At 42.1% G+C, this 16,350-nt stretch overlaps 1 protein-coding gene across 4 annotated transcripts in view; it reads right to left on the bottom strand.

Annotated features, from left to right (window-relative positions):
- Positions 1 to 10,348: 10,348 nt before the first annotated feature.
- The window catches only part of mib1 (MIB E3 ubiquitin protein ligase 1), an 87,415-nt gene continuing 81,413 nt past the window's right edge, over positions 10,349 to 16,350 (bottom strand). The window contains exons 18-22 of one of the 4 annotated variants that reach the window (XM_019879004.1): positions 16,083 to 16,161; positions 15,847 to 16,002; positions 14,965 to 15,033; positions 12,723 to 12,823; positions 10,349 to 11,793 (exon numbers count right to left, since the gene is read on the bottom strand). In XM_019879004.1, the coding sequence (XP_019734563.1) occupies positions 11,653 to 11,793; positions 12,723 to 12,823; positions 14,965 to 15,033; positions 15,847 to 16,002; positions 16,083 to 16,161 (546 nt within the window). In that variant the 3' untranslated portion in view covers positions 10,349 to 11,652. Of the gene's footprint in view, positions 11,794 to 12,722; positions 12,824 to 14,964; positions 15,037 to 15,846; positions 16,003 to 16,082; positions 16,162 to 16,350 lie in introns of all 4 variants that reach the window. The other 3 variants (XM_019879003.1, XM_019879005.1, XM_019879006.1) reach the window with 3 other exon arrangements.

Raw genomic sequence — 16,350 nt, 5'->3', positions numbered from 1 at the left:
CTCTTGCACAAACCAAAGCTACACATTCAGAAAGCGAAATCAACAATAGGCAAATTTCATTCACTGCGCACATGGAGCAGCAAGTGGCTCTGCCTCCTTCTCATACAGGACATGCCAAACTCAAAACGTCGACTAGTTTTTACAACCCAGCGTGTCCAACTGTTTACCATTAATATGATCTTTTTGTGGCAAAATGTCAATATTTTCTCTATTGTGTGCTTCCGTGTAAAATACTGTAGTGTTTACCATTTTAATTCATACGGTATGCTTTCGTTCCTTTTCAAAAATACATCATGGCCAAGAATGTTAAAGTTGTTGACAAAGGCTGACCCCAGGATAGATTATTCCATGGCATTTAATTATTATTATTTTTTTTCTAAACCTGCATAACTTGGTGGTGGACCAATGTCAAAAAAGAAAAAGTTGCGATTTCGATTGTGACCAGCCCCCAACCCCAAATCAAGGCCAACAAGTCCACCGACACCCCCGCGGGGTTGGTGTTAAGCAAACATTGTCAGCCGTGCAACAATCTCCAGCAGAGAGGTGTCTCTTTTCTCATCAGGAAACCTTTCCCACCTCCCAACAACTCCCTGACTGACCCCCCCCCCCCCCCCCCGAAAAAAAAAAAAACACCCCTGTGCGTCCGTCGCCCAGGTTCCTGTTCTCTATCCCTTCTCTGGAGTCAGCCTATCACGAGCCTCACGTCATCCGTCTCCAGATCCCGACGGCCGGGTCGACCTCGGGAGATTAGCGGCGACTATCTGATGACGGGGAGGTGCGAGGGGGTGCGTGGGCTTGTTTTCCACCTAAATGGGTGCTCCTCTCTCCCAAAGTCAGCTGTGGCTGCTTTATCTGCAGAACAGTGGCTGTGTTGCTTCGCTACAAGGTCTTGCGCTATCAGCCAAATATCGAGCCAATGTCTTGGATGCACAGAGGAGGAATGAAAGCAAACATTCAGCTGATTTTTCCACCGCCCGTCGCAAGCGGAGCAACAACACGCTGCGCCCAGATGCTTCTTTCCCAGGATGTGGCCTTCAACTTGTACCGTGCTACACAATTTGACAGATAAGGGAAAAATATCCCACTCACAAGCCACAATTGTCTCCACTTTTTCACCGTTTGCTTCTTCTTTATATTATATGCTTATTGGGGGGGAAAAAAAGACCGATTGCGGAGAAGTTTTGAAAATTTGACAGACATTGCAGGGCTCCAAACCAACTTATTTTTTTCAAAATCTCCCTCAGACACATCCACCACCCATCATGCAAAATGCAAAAGTCAAGCATCCGGGCCAGCCCAGTGGCCCATAGAACCCCAGAGATGTCAAGCGCCCGATGGGCGGGATAAAGCCCAGCATTTATCCAAAGACCGTCCGGGTTTGTGCAAGTGGAACAACCCACTCTATGAGGCAATAGACGCTCTGCATCCGACTATGTAAAAAGCACTGTGGCGCCGCAGGCGTGGATGAGAAGAAAGTCAGGTTAGTTATCTGTGATAAGTAGCCGATTCTGAACAAGTGCGGATGGTATTCTAGCGCATATTTAGTCAATGAAATGTACACATAGCAGTATATATTTCACCACTTGTACAAACATAAAATACATCTTTATCTAAACATCGATTTCACAACAGCTGCAGCTGTGACCAAGCGCTTTACAGGACACTTAACATAAAATAAAAATAATACAACGGCACACATAATGTGAAACACGGACAAAAATATTGAACAACGACTAAAGCAATCATGCTATGTGGCCGATGATTATACCACCTTTAATTAAAAACACATTACAGATAGTCATACCGGTATACATACGAAGTCACCCTAAAAATGTTGTCATTAAATGCTTTTTGAATCAAGGAAACAAGCAAAAAAAAAAAAAACAAAAGTGAAAACAGGACAGGCCTATTAGCATAAACACTGATAAGAGAGAAAAAGTGATAAGAAAGTGAACCTTTTCTAAATAACCCAACGTGGCTTATTTAGTGTTTCTTTGTACAGCAATTAAGTTAAGATACAGTGGATAAGTCTTCACACCCCTCCTCAAGTGTCAGGTACCTCTACGTACGACACGATCGAGTTGCACACCACCTCCAACTAGGAGGATAATTATGAACGTGTTAAGTCTAAACTTCCATCCATCCATTTTCTAATCCACTTATTCTTGCGAGGGACGCGGGCGCGCTGGAGCCTATCCCAGCTGTTTTTGGGCTGGAGGCGGGCGACGCCCTGGACTGGTTGCCAGCCAATCGCAGGGCACACATAGACGAACAACCATCCGCTCTTAATATGACAACCGGGGACAATTTACAGTGTCCTAAGTCTAAACTTTAATGTTTAAAATAATGTATGTCATTTTCATTTTTGTGTATTTCAAAATCAGCTGTTAACTATGCTAAGCTATGCAGACAGCTAGTGGTTGTGTTGCAATGCAGCTACGATTCAGTACAAAATGTAATATATATATATATATGACAGAAATTATTTCGCCACACTTGTTTTTTCCAGGTTGTGGCCTTCAAAAAAGGCGAGCAGGTGGTCTGAAGGGGGCTTGCTCTCAGGCGCAGAGGAGAAAGAACGTGCAGCCGTGGGAGATTTGTGCATCATGTATTGATTTGGAGAGACAACACTTGGCTGTGTTAAAAAAAAAAAAAAAAAAGAAAAAAAAGATAAAGTTAGCTATTAACTCCTTTTTTCCAGGGGTCATTCCGAGCCTGTTGATTTGCAAATGGTTTGGGGGGAGAGCGGGTGCAAAGCAAAAAAATGTCTGAGTGCGTGATGGACTCTGGAATATTGATCTCTCTCTCTCTCTCTCAACAATACAAAAAAAACCTACATAACCCCCCACCCTAGTATTTCCCTGCGAGCTCAGATACTAACATTCCCGTCTACTCCCTCCAAGGCTACTGCCAGCTCAGCATTGGAGGCCAACACCTGCCAGATGGGCGATTGTTTTTGGATACATTGTGTCCATTTCTTACAATGGTGGAAAGAAACACTTCTACCACGATGTTGGGGGCGCCAGGGTGTGGCCTTCATCGCACGCATTACGTTTGTACGGAAACTGACCTTGTGGAGCTGCGTCATCAGACTTCCCTGTCATGTAATGACGAAAATGCAAATATTTGGTAATCTCGCATTGCTTCTTTTGGGGAATATGTGGCTGGGCAATTGGAGGGGCCAAACAGGACCATGCAATTCAAACCAGAAGTATGATAAAAATGTTATTTGAAATTTTTGTAAACCCCTCAAAATCTACTAAAAATGCTGATGAACCTCCAATACACACTTCAAAGAAAAATGTGGATGTGCTTGCCCCATCCCCAAAACAAAGCCAAAAAAAAAAAAACATTATAAAAAAAAAAAAAATTTCGCAAGTCGCAAGTATAAGGTTGAGCAAACATGATGATTCAACCCCACTGCCCCCCCCCCAAATAATTTTTTTATTGCCCAAGGGGCCACTCAGAGTGTTAAGCAGCCCACAGGCTGACGGTTGCCCATCACATGCAGTTTCAAATCGGTAGCAATGGGCCAAAACTAAGAGGTGGAGGCGCCTAGAAAGGGTCAAAATTATCCTGGACACGAGTCTTTTTTTGTACCTCTTGTTATGATAGACATGCCCACCCAATTTCGTGCCAGTTGGCAAAAGTGGTGAGAGGGGCTACTTTTTTTTTTTTTCCCTAAGATCGCTATTCAAGGACTCCTGGAAATGGGCAAAATTACCCTAAAATGGCCAATTTCAACCAAATGGCACATTTACTGCATCTTTTCAGGCATGGTTTCTTCAAACTTTTTTGTGGGTCTGGCTGTGTTATTTTGTGTCAGTGGCGTTTTTTTTTTTCCAAAAGTTTGCTTTTGAAGAAACCCTAGCAAATTGCTTCAAAATGATTACGTCAAACCAAATAGGTACACCTGCATGGCCCTTTAAAACTTTTTGGTGCAACTTCTCCTTTTAAATCTTTGGTGGCTAAGTGAAGCTGCGTTCAGAGGCTGAATGTTCCAAAAACTCTCAAGGAATATTTTGACCAATATGAACACATCTGCCAAGATTGGGGGATTTCTGAGTGTGGGAAAACCTCTCCAAATGGTGATTGACTGGGCCTAAGAAAAAGCAGCTTGCAAGAGGCCTTCCTTTTCTCTACTAAAAACCTGACTGTTCTACCCCAAAAAATTCAAACCAGCAAAGGGCAGGAAGACAGTGCGTCATCAGCTTGTTTGCTTAGCCAAGGCTTCAAACGTGACAACAGTTTGCGCTTGTTGATTAAGTACGTCTACACCATTGTTCAGCATGCCAGCAGCGCTGTGAAACTCATCACGTCAGAATAGAGAAGAGAGACTCCCATTGGTTTGATTAATTGGGGAGGTTTTCTTAAGGTGCTACAGGGGATATTTGGCGATTTGTACAGGTGGATGTCGACAAAATTACATGAAGAGGAAAAACCCAAATAATAAGTTAACTTGAATCTAAAATGTAGATACAAGTAACATCCATGATCATTGAAAAGCCTGTAGGGCTTAATGCTCATTTTTGTTTGATTAGCTGGAAAAACAAAACCAAAAAAATTGAGATTTTAATAATTCATGAAAACATACATCTCTATTCTTCTGCGTGGAAACTCATGGTATGCCCTGTATGCCCTGAAAATTCCGCTGTAGTAGGTGGTTCAGAAAATGTAAGCTCTTCTCTAAATGATCCGATTTAAGATCGTGTCCGAAAACTTGTGGAGGTGATAGACAATTTGAGGGTGGAGCAGGTGAATTTTGGCAGTGAAAAACATTTCCCTTACATGTGAGCATATGACTGACCCAATTTTTGCGAGTGCAGTGGGTGTCTCTGACGTACGCGTTTGTGGTGAGACGAATGGTCACCCACGCTGTTAGTTTTGTGCACTGAATAGATCGGCACAAGATCATCTTCAATGTAAATGAGCTACGCAATTAATAGCTTACAACGTTTAAACCGGTCTCTTCAAATCTCGGCATCAAACACGCACTTGGCATTTTACGGCCCAGGCAAAGGTTGTGGCTCTGCTGTTTCACAGAATTATTAAGTAAGCAATTATGATAACCCACTGTTTTAAAGATAATTGCATGATAAGCTCACACTGAAGCCGACCCGCTCTGTCGGGGGAAAATCAATACCTTTTGTACAAAATACCGAGGAGACGAATTTTAAGAACACTATACATTGCACAATGTTGTGTGGCAAACATAGCCGAAAAAAAACCGCACACCATCATAGCATCATTTTAATTTTTTTTTATTTTTTTTTATCAAAGCTCATAAACCTTGAATGACTATATATTGATAAAGGCTGTTTAAAGTGTCATCGGAACGATAACATTTGCACTGTAAATGTGGCTTGCAAAGCGCCAGCCTTCTAATCGCACGGCCGATGATAAGGACGGCACCCACTCGACGGGTCAAAAGCCACTCCAACATAAATATACCATGCAGTCAATTGATAAATAGTATGATTCGTGGTGCTCCAAATCGGAGAAACAGTTCAGTTGAATGGGTCGAGACATGTGGATATGCTCTAGGAGGATTTATTTCGCCCCTGCCCTTAAATGAAGGTGCAAAAAAAATTATTATGGAGCATTTAGTGTACAATTTAACAAAGGAAGAGGGATTTAATGAATGCAGCTAGAAAAAGTTTTGGAGGGCAACGCCCTGGTTTCTTCCAATTTCACTTTCCGAGGGCATCCCAATACTTATTCCCCCTTTACGTCGCAAGTGGAAACGCCAGAGATGACACAAGTAGAGGTCAGCCTGGAGGAATCTCTGTCACGTGACCTCCAACTAGCTAACTTGATTGTATTAAATTTATAGCAGAAAAAAAGGTGAGTGTAGAATGCAAACTGTACAGTCCAGGATATGCACTTTCATCCAAAAGATGCTGACCACTTTCTTTGTTCTTGTCTTATGCACAACTACTTGCGTCATCATGCTAAGTATATCTGCTGCAGGTGTAACCAAAAAAAAAATACAATTCAAATCGGGAAATCAGTTTGGATTCAATAGTAACACTTCTAGGATATAAACATTAAAAACAAACAAAAAAAAAATGTAAAGAAAAAGCTAACGAGCTAAGCTACTAACGAATGCCATATTTAGTCATTTGGGGCGGGGGGGGGGGCAATGATAATCCAGTGACGAGGCTCTCCTTAGATATGAATGTTTACCACCGTCTCCAAATTCAATATTTATGTACTATTTCGACCACTTGAGTATGTGATGGTCATGAGGCATCACTCTGTTTCATCTCCACCGCATCCAATTTCCTTCACAGGATGAATCTCAAGTATTTGTCTTTATCTTTGGCTGACAGCTGCGCTACTGCACTTTTGTAGTTGCCGGTCACGGCAAATGTTTGCTGTCACCGTAAAGAAGATTGAAACTTTTTGATGAAAACTGTTTGTGTCCCTCTTTGCTCCACAGGGGAACTTCATTTGATTTTCCTCACAAAGCAACAGCCCGTAGTTTTATTTGCTAACTTCTTCTTCTTCTTCTTCTCCTTTCGGCACGTCCCTATTCAGGGGTCGCCACAGCGAGTCAGTAATTTCCATCCGCCCCTGTAAACCGTCCTACCAACTCGCATGGTCGTCTTGGCAAAAGTTTTACACCGGATGCCATTCCTGACGCAACCCTCCCCATTTCTCCGGGCTTGGGACCGGCACTGGGGAACAGTGCACCCCCAGGGGAGGGCACTGCCCCCCAGCGACTGGGTTAGTTTTATTTGCTAACGTCTTCCTGAATTAAGTAGTCCTTTGCACGAGAAGAGAAAAGGGGAGTACTTGATGTGACGATAAATGAAGCATTTAAGTACGTGGTTTAAGGTAATTGGTTTTAATCAAAGAAAACTTGATCATTCAGTTTTTATGAGACACTTTGAGGGCATTGCAGGCAATTGTTGTATTTGCCCTAATGACAAGCCCACTCCTGAAACAGAAAGCTTGACATGTTGTATGCTTGGTGCTGTCAAAAATCGAGTTTGTTTGAAAAGTTCTGAGGTCTTTTTTTTTTTTTTTATAACTTTTTGGTTTCATGTGTTCTCAAAATTGCACAGCAGGACATAATAAATGCTCCGTCAGGTCAAATAGGCTACACAGGCTGTTGGGTTTCCCACCCATGCCACAGGGGGAGATACAAAAACAGTATGTTAGGTGACAAAAAAGATTGCCAAAGTAGACGCATTGCTAATAACAACACTAATAGGAAGAGAACTGCTTTGAACACTTTGCCCTGATCAATACAATAAAGCAATCAGCAACGTCAGGGGGCCAGCGCGTTTTGAGGACTTTTTATGGCTTTACAGCCATAGGAGGAGTTTGGCTGCTTTCAGCTCCAACTACCCACCATCCACCCATAAATAACGTGTTGACACAAGTGTGGCCCTTTTTAATGCAATAAAAAAAAAAAAAGGGGGGGAGAGCGAGAGAGAGAGAGAGAGAGAGAGAGAGAGGCTGGGCTCTTTTTCATCAACTTGGACAAATGACTGGCAACAAAGTCCAAAGAGTCTCCCGTTTGAGGAGGTGCACATGAATCCAGAAAGTTCTTGAGAGCTTGAACTTTGCTCAGGTTGGCCATAAAGAGAGAGAGGAAAAAAAAAAAGCAGACAATAAATGTGAGCAGTCGTGAACTGCATGACATGAGCGAGAAAGCAAAAGGGACCTTCAGACAGTCAATGATCAATTCTTCCAACATGGCAGTCAGTGGACCAGAGGTGAGGGAGCAAAAAAAAAAAAAAAAAAAAGTTTTTGGTCAACATGACTGGAGAAGCATCGATTCATGGCTGAAACGTAGCTTGATGATTCATTTAGAAAAAAAAAGTCATTCAGCCTTTACCGGGCTGGAACAAAACTTGATCAGAATTTCACTTTTGCTTCAGGTCATGGAAAAGTACTGAGTCAGTGGATGCACTGCCCCCTTGTGAAGAAGTCTCAAAGAGCAAAGAACTCAACGCCTTTTTGCACGCACCTTTTCTTTCTTTTCAGGTGACAGCTAAGACTCTCTTCACACAGCGAACCTGCCGTAACAGAAAATCCGGTGCAGTGTGATGCAGTTAGAATCAATCTGAAGCATCTTGCATCAAAAGATAATTATACTGGTGACAACAACCCCCTTTTACGCTGCCTTTAAAAAAATATAGGGCATTATCACATCTTGACATCGTCTGTATGAGCAGCACCATCAACATCATCCCTGTCTGCATTTTGAGACAGTACTAGAACTGAACAATTAATTGAATTCAAATCGAAGATGCAATGTCAAGTAAAATCTTTGCAACTGCTACAATTTGGGTGGGGTGGGGCATTACTTTGCTTCTGTCGGGGGGATTTTTAAAAAAAAAAACTATTTTCTTTGTTAGATATTCATTCATTCATTTTCTGAACCGCTTTATCATCACTAGGATCACGGGGGTGCTGGAGCCTATCCCAGCCGTCTCCAGGCAGTAGGCGGGGGACACCCTGAACCGGTTGCCAGCCAATCGCAGGGCACACAGAAATGAACAACCATTCGCACTCGCACTCACACTCACACGTAGGGACAATTTGGAGTGTTCAATCAGCCTGCCATGCATGTTTTTGGAATGTGGGAGGAAACCGGAGGACCCGGAGAAAACCCACGCAAGCACGGGGAGAACATGGAAACTCCACACAGGAAGGCCTGAGCTGGAATTGAGCCAATATCTCAGCACTGTGAAGTCGACGTGCTAACCACTCGACTACCGGGCCGCCCCTGTTAGATATTGTCTAGGTAAATGCAGTGTTTAAGGAGCATTCTACGTTTACCTATCCTTGGTTGGCAAAACATGAACAGTTGAAGTGATGTCACAGATTTGTTCAGGTTATTGTAATTTGATTTACTGACATGATTATTCTACGCACGCGCACACACACATGCATATCCATGCTGTATACATATCAAGATCTATACATATAAGTAACATATAGAAGTCCTCTCTCCTGAGGAGTTCAATTTGTCACATGCTCGCTGGGCCGCTCGACTGCCGCTTGCTCACCCACTGTGGGGCAGACCGTGGATTAGTTGACCCCCACCGGAGTGGGAGTAACAACCCCCATTGTCCGGTCAGCAGGCCTGGCAGTCTGGGGATCCTCCCCAGGATCAGATCACGTCCTGCAGGGGAGGAGATAGTGGCGTCTCCGACACCCTGAGGCATCCCTGGCAGGTTGCATATGCCCTCCCCCACAGTCAGTGAGAGTGATAGACTGCCAGAGTTTCCTGATGCTATTGTGCCATTCACGATTTTGTCACAGCTTCATAATTTTACAGTTTAAAATGAGCTCCATTCAAAATCGAGCCTTTAAAAAAGACAACCAGTAAACATGTCCATCACGTAGTGCGGTTTCCAATTCTGTCCCTCACATTTGAAAATTTAACGTTGGTTTTAAACACCAAAAGTAGTGAGAATTCACTGATACAACATATGCTACTCTTTCTGATTCAGCTTTGCAGGTCGATTAGACAGAGTTGCTTTTATGAGTTTTTTTTAATGACGTTTCCTTTTATGTGCACTTTTTATTAACATCTGTTTTATGTGGCTATGGAGAACACATTTTTCATGCGGCTTAAATAAATTATGATTATAATTATTGTATCGAGAATGCGTCATCTAAAAAATATATATATATATATATATATGATCACATTCCTAAAATAAGTGCCTTTTTGAGAAAAACATACTTTTTGCCTTGATGCTGGAGATTGTCTCAATCCTCCATTGATCAGGTCATGCGATTCTACACTGAAAATAATGGAGAAAAATAATTATATATACACACACACACACACACACACACATATAAAACGAGGAAGGTGATGGTATTGTATATTACCTAATATCATACATGGAAAATTGAGGTGCCAATAATCGGGTCAGCTCAAATCAATGGGGAAACATGCAACGATAACTTTTCGGCCCATGTTGAGGTGCATATACAAAATTTGAATGTGGTTAAAAGGAAAACAAATATTTTAAGGTGAGCACTGTATATGTAATATTGTATATAGCCTGGCGCATGTCTTTTTTTTTTTTTTTTTTTTTACAAGATGCAAGGCTACTCTCATCTCTTCATTAGCATAGCTGACCCATAGCACTCTGGTGTGGAGTCATTATTGAGGTGTTAGCATTGTCAATTAGCACATACCTCCTCATCTATGATCTGCCGACTCCTCTGTGAGGGAGACGCTGCACAGCGGGAGAAAAGCAACAACAGGGTAATTTGCCCCCACAATCCTTTACACATCAGAGCTCGACTTGAAAAAACAAAAACAACAAAAATGTCGTTAACAATCCTGCAGAACAAGCTGGAAAAAACAAACGGTAGTAGCCGTTAATTGGCAACTTTTATTTGATCTATGTGGTTTGTTTTAAAAGCACTTGTTTGCGATACAGACCGAAGAGTTTTTTTCACGATATACGTCGTACAGCATATGTCAAACATTCATTCCAAAAAGGAGATGCGACCGACATATTTCCGACATGGACCAACAAATCAAACAGAACATTGGCATTTTGAATAACAAACCAAGACAACACAGCCACAGTTTGGCATCATCGGTGAAAAAAATGTAACATAGTAAGAAAAAGTTTCAGTCTTTAACATAAACAGTGCTTGTTTGTGGCCTTCTCATTGAAGTAAGGCAAATTCCCTCCCAAAAATTATTAGTTTTTGACTATAACATAAAACATTGATGAGAAGATACCCCCCCCCACTCACACACACACTTGAAACTTAGAACACAAGTAAAGATGTTCTTATGCACGATGCAAAAAAAAAAAAAAAAAAAGAAAATTAAAGCAGTTTCTTTACGCTACATATTAGGAAAGGCGGGGACACCTAAATATCCTATTTTTTCCTTTTTGGGCAGAAATACAAAATAATTTATTTACAGTCCCACCTAGGAGTTCTAATAGATTGTACTGTATTTCAATTAACGCTGTCTTTTTGAGCAGAAATGCACTTAAATTAAAGAGCACCTTATCCCCCACGACCTCCAGGGAAAGGGATGAGTAGATTCTTGGAAGCAAATGGCAGCAAAGCTCATTGCAGAAAATTGAAAACGAATGTTTGGATGTTTAGTCAACAAGGTGGTATTCAACTTGTGTCCTCACAAAACTGAATGCCGACCCGCTCGTGTTGCTGTTTCAGAACCGCACGGCCTCTCTTCCTGTCTCCTTAAAAAAATACTCATAGAAACATGAAACCTGCCACGCGATTACGAAGCAAACAACTTCAATTTTGTTATTTGATGTGAACTGTTCTGTAAAGCGCTTTGTTACAGCTGCAGCTGTTGTGAAAGCGCTATATAAATAAAGATGTAATGTAATGTAATTCCATATAGTATGCTTCCCCATACAAAAAAGGATCAAACTTGGCTTTTGGGGGGGAACAAAACAAGAGAGGGATCCAACCTCACGGACTTGTGTGTTGTCATACACAGTCATGCCCAGGGTGAGATTCAAGAGATGTGCCCTTCAAGTTGGCGAAAGGGTCCAGAGGCAGGATAAAGGGGTGTCCATTCAGTATGTTGTTCAGGTTATGCAACTGAATAAGACGGGATGCGCTTTGGTGGCTGGTGGTGCATTTGTGTGTGTGTGTGGGGGGGGGGTCTGACATTAGCGTCTAATAGAGGAGGATGCGGCGCTCAATGGCCTTGCGGCAGATGGGACACTCGCTCATGCGGTCGCCGCACAGCTGGCAGGTACCGTGGCCGCACATGAAGATCATGTTCTTGAGCCGGTCCAGACACACGGGGCACATAGTCTGGGGACGGAACAGAGTGCACATCTTGGTGAAGGAAGTGCACCCACTTGTTACATCTCCGCAGTTTACAGGTTTACCAATAAACTTTGATGAAAAAAAATCAAGGTTAATAAAAGTGTTCATGTTACCATTTAAAACTTGAATTGACATGACAATGGGAAATTATGTAAATTGTGGCCACAATGTCGATACAATATGCACATAAAAGGCTAATTTGTGGCCACAAAATACTCAGTTACGGCCACAAAATACTAATTTGGAGCAATAAATGGAATAAGTGGACAAAATGCTGATTTGTGGGTAAAATATCATTCCCATGAGCAACTGGGACATTTGGGAATCAAATTGATCGCACCGTCACAAGAAACCTGAAACTTCCCTTCAACAGAATGTTGAATTCACTTCGGTCACCACACTATCGTGGAACGATTATGTATTTTGTTTACGCATTATATCTTCTTTGTGGCAACAAATGAGCATTTGGTGCTATATCTATATTGTGCGCCCCTCCAAAAAGCCCATGTCAAGTGTGGTTGCCATCCGCAAGTTTTTCTTGTTTACATTTAACGTAGACAAAGAAGATGGATTCATGGAGAAAACCGCAACCACTCATTTATATGTTGGAGGGAAAAGTAAGTATGCAAGTATTCTTGACCAGCCCCTGTGGAGCAAAGCTCAGTCCTGTAGCCGAAAGCAGGGACAGCAAACACCAGGATGAAAAGCTTCAGTGGGCAAAGCTGGATTTCAGCGGTAAGAGAAGGCATCTAACTATCTTCCAACTATGCCAGACAAATCATGTGAGTGACATGACGTGGCAACCATTGACAGCAAAAGCCGCAGGTTGCAGACGATAATGCCAATAATAGTGTTCATTTTGGTCATGATAAAGGTGACATTGCGATACATTTCTCGTCTGAACACTGGCTCACCTGCTCCTTGATGTCCTGCAGCTGCTGCTGGAGCTTCTGAACATCAGCGTTGACATTGGTGTTGTCCTTGTCCCGCTGCAGGGCGGGGATGTTGCCGCTAGCTGTTTGGACACATCCAAACGACACACACAGACACGTTGAGAGGAAACATCTGAGTCTGCATTTATGACTTGCTCTGCCAGCGCCATTATATTACAAGCATAAGGAGCGCACTTGCCTGAGAAGCCCTTTAGCCTTGTGTTGTTGTTTAAGAGATATCATTTAGCACGGGCAAATACATTAGGCATATTGAAGTCTGCAGCAACTGTAAAAACACGAGTGGAACACTGCCATAATGGCTCATCTGTGCTCTCAATGTGGAGATAATCAAGAATTCGATATTTAGCCTCACTGGTGAGGTCATGAGATCCAACACATGAGCTCCCTTCATGGTAATAGCAATAGGTGTTATTGGTATTCATTAAACAAGTCTAATAACTTTGGTCGTAGTTTACAGTGGTGTACGGTACATGAAACGATAAACCAATAAAATGTGATGAAGGTTCTAACGCAGGGGTGTCAAACATACGGCCCGCGGGCCGGATCCGGCCCGCAAATGAGTTTAATCCGGCCCGCGAGATGATTATGTAAAGCAGTGGTGTCAAACATACGGCCCGCGGGTCGGAACCGGCCCGCAAGTAGGTTCAATCAGGCCCGCAGGATAATGTAAAAGTGAAAAAAATGCATTTATTACACAGAATTAATATTTTTAATCAGGTGCAATTCATTGAGTATCCGCAAGGGGACACTGTTTTGATCAGAGAAGAAGACAACAGCAGCCTCAGTCTGTCACTGAGACAGACCCATGACAGCAGACGCTATCAATAGCACTCTCACATTTACACATTTAATAGCACTCTCCTTAGTTTGTAAGGTGTAGGCAGGGATTACATTTAGATTTTATATGCACGTGTAAATGCTTTAAAACTTGCTTTCTTTATGAATCTTGTTTAATCTTTAAGTGCATTACTATATTTTTCAATACCAATTACTTGTTAAAGTTTGTACAATCAGTGGGATCAGTTGCAATGCATATATGTGAATGATAAAAGTAAATTACACATTTGTCGAAGGAAATGTAAGGTGCTTCATGAAATGTTTTGTAAAAGATATGTTCATTAAATTTCAACATTTTCCGAATGTTCTTGTGCTTCTTTATACCAAAACAAAGGAAAGACATATTGTTTTGGTTATTTATAGCAAAGTATTGTATCATTTTAATGGTCCGGCCCACTTGACATCTACCGAGGCCGTATGTGGCCCACCATGTGAAATGAGTTTGACACCCCTGTTCTAACGGTTAGTAACACTGTTGCATATTTTCATTAGCATTAATATCTTATTTAATGATGCCGCTGTTGGCAACCCAAAAGTGACCAGCCACAAAGTCTGCGACTTTTTCCGATGTTATTAGGACCCACATGGAGTTCACCCCCTCTGTGTCCAGAGTGCAAGTTCTAATGGTGTCGGTTGATTAACTGCTGCCTCATTGCATGTGTGGGTGCACAATGAATAGAAACAACAATAATAATACCAACAGGTAAAACCCAACCAGTCTCTGTCCATTCCCTTCAGTGGAGGGAAAACAGGGTATTAGCCCTGAAGTGCAGGTATCCCTGACTTCAAAAACTAGCCTCCCTGTTGTACAAGTAGATTTTGTTTAGCTTTTTGAATTCATACTCAAGCAGTGTCTAATTCTTTTAGTGCAGCATATAAGGTTTTTTTGTGTGTTCAGTTACTTTTAGGAATATCGTGGTATACCAAGAATCGTGATGTGACATTTTCATATCGTTTCATCTCTAGTATACATATGCCAAATACAATCAAAATGTGGTCTCCTTAAATAAGGAGAGTACATCGTCTACTCCCCCAAAAACAATAAAACTAAACAAACAAATAAATAAAACGGTGCCATACATAATACAAGACACCTTCCTATTATGATAACTGCAGCCTACAGTATCAGTATGGTAATAGAAAAAAAATTCACACTGCTCTTGTAATGGATTATTTTGATTAGATTTAGTCTTTAATTGTGCAAGTGTCTAGTCAGTGTGTCCATAACAGCATAGTGTGTGTGTGTGTGTGTGTGTGTGTGTGTGTGTGTGTATTGCTAAAAAGAAAGAAAAAAAGGGAGGGGGGGCATAAGGGGGCCAGGGCAGCAGTGTTGATATGGGAGAGGGGACTGTGGAGGCATACTTACACCAACTTAGTGCCAGATTGTTGGGCTGGAGAAGATCCTGCGATCCCCCTGCCATAGAGTTAGAGCTCCCTGCTGGGAATAACCAGTCACATTGTTACAGCAGCTATCGCTAGAAGCTGGCCCGAAGGACCAGCAGAACTACTTACTACAAGCCTCTAATGTGAGGTTCAGAGAACGATTTGAAGAAGAAGCCAGCAGGAAACAGGAGGGGGAAACAAAGCCTTTTTAAAGTAGTCATATCATTGACTTGCTAGCAGCTCATGCACCTGATTAAGAGCTGGTGTTGCTGGGATCAGAGAGGGGAATCTAATTTTATTGCTGCCCCTTGCATGGGTGTATGCCTGCTAACCCCCTAGCCAACCCCCCCATTCGGAGACATGACGAAACCATCACAAAACAATCAGTGAGCTTGCAATTGTTTCCCTTTTAACGCAACACAAAACAGAATGGGTGAGATGTACAACAGAACCAGACATGTGAACCATGAAACTAAAAAAAGGCTTTGTAGCTCAGAGACACGATTAGAATGTAACCTGATAAACATATTTACATTGTTTGTTCAACCAGAACTCAGATTCAATGTCGGTGAGGCTTTATACATAAAAGTATTTCACCTGAGCTCGTATTAAGGAAAATAATGGCCTATTTCTATAGAATCTAAATTACTTTCTCCATGAGGGAAAAGAACATTCATTAAGAGCAGTTTAACGCACACAGCAAATCATAAAGATTATTTAAAATTCATGGAAAAAGACGCAAGATAAGCGATGCAAACATAAGAGAGGACATGCTTAAAATGAGGCGGTAGCAGAAGGAGGGAAAAAAAGAAGAAGAAAGAAACGTTCAAGGAATTAAAAGGGAACGTGTGGACGATTCACTCACTAATGTCATCATCATCATCATCATCATCCACATCATCATCATCTGCGGCATCATCATCATCCTCCATACCTTTCCCCCCACAACAAAGCACAAAGGGGGTACGGCGCTCCACAACAGCCCGACACTGTACGCACTTCTTCATGAGGCTGGCACAGTCTGGACGGACAAAGAGCAAAACAGTCAACATCTCATTTCTATCTTATGTTCGTGTCAATATTTTGACATGCCCAACTTACTCTCACAAGCGCACATGTGGCCGCAGGGCTGGAACAACACAGCCGCCTTTTTGTCGGAGCATACCACGCACTCCTCAATCTGTAAGTGACACACAGATAAATGCCTCTCTCTACATAGATGTCTCCCATAGGCCTTCCAATAAGAAAACAAAATCGAGTGGTAATACGATGCAGGGCTCATGTCTGTATATTCCCACCTACGGACTTCTGTCAAATCGAAATTCCCTCACCCGGAATAAAAAAATATGCATTAAAATTTCGACTATGA

This window comes from Hippocampus comes, unplaced genomic scaffold (genome assembly GCF_001891065.2).
Source record: "Hippocampus comes isolate QL1 unplaced genomic scaffold, H_comes_QL1_v1.1 scaffold85, whole genome shotgun sequence".
In the NCBI taxonomy this organism is placed as follows: domain Eukaryota; kingdom Metazoa; phylum Chordata; class Actinopteri; order Syngnathiformes; family Syngnathidae; genus Hippocampus; species Hippocampus comes.
The sequence above is the reverse complement of the archived record's forward strand: the minus strand, read 5'-3'. Positions and strand labels throughout refer to the sequence as shown.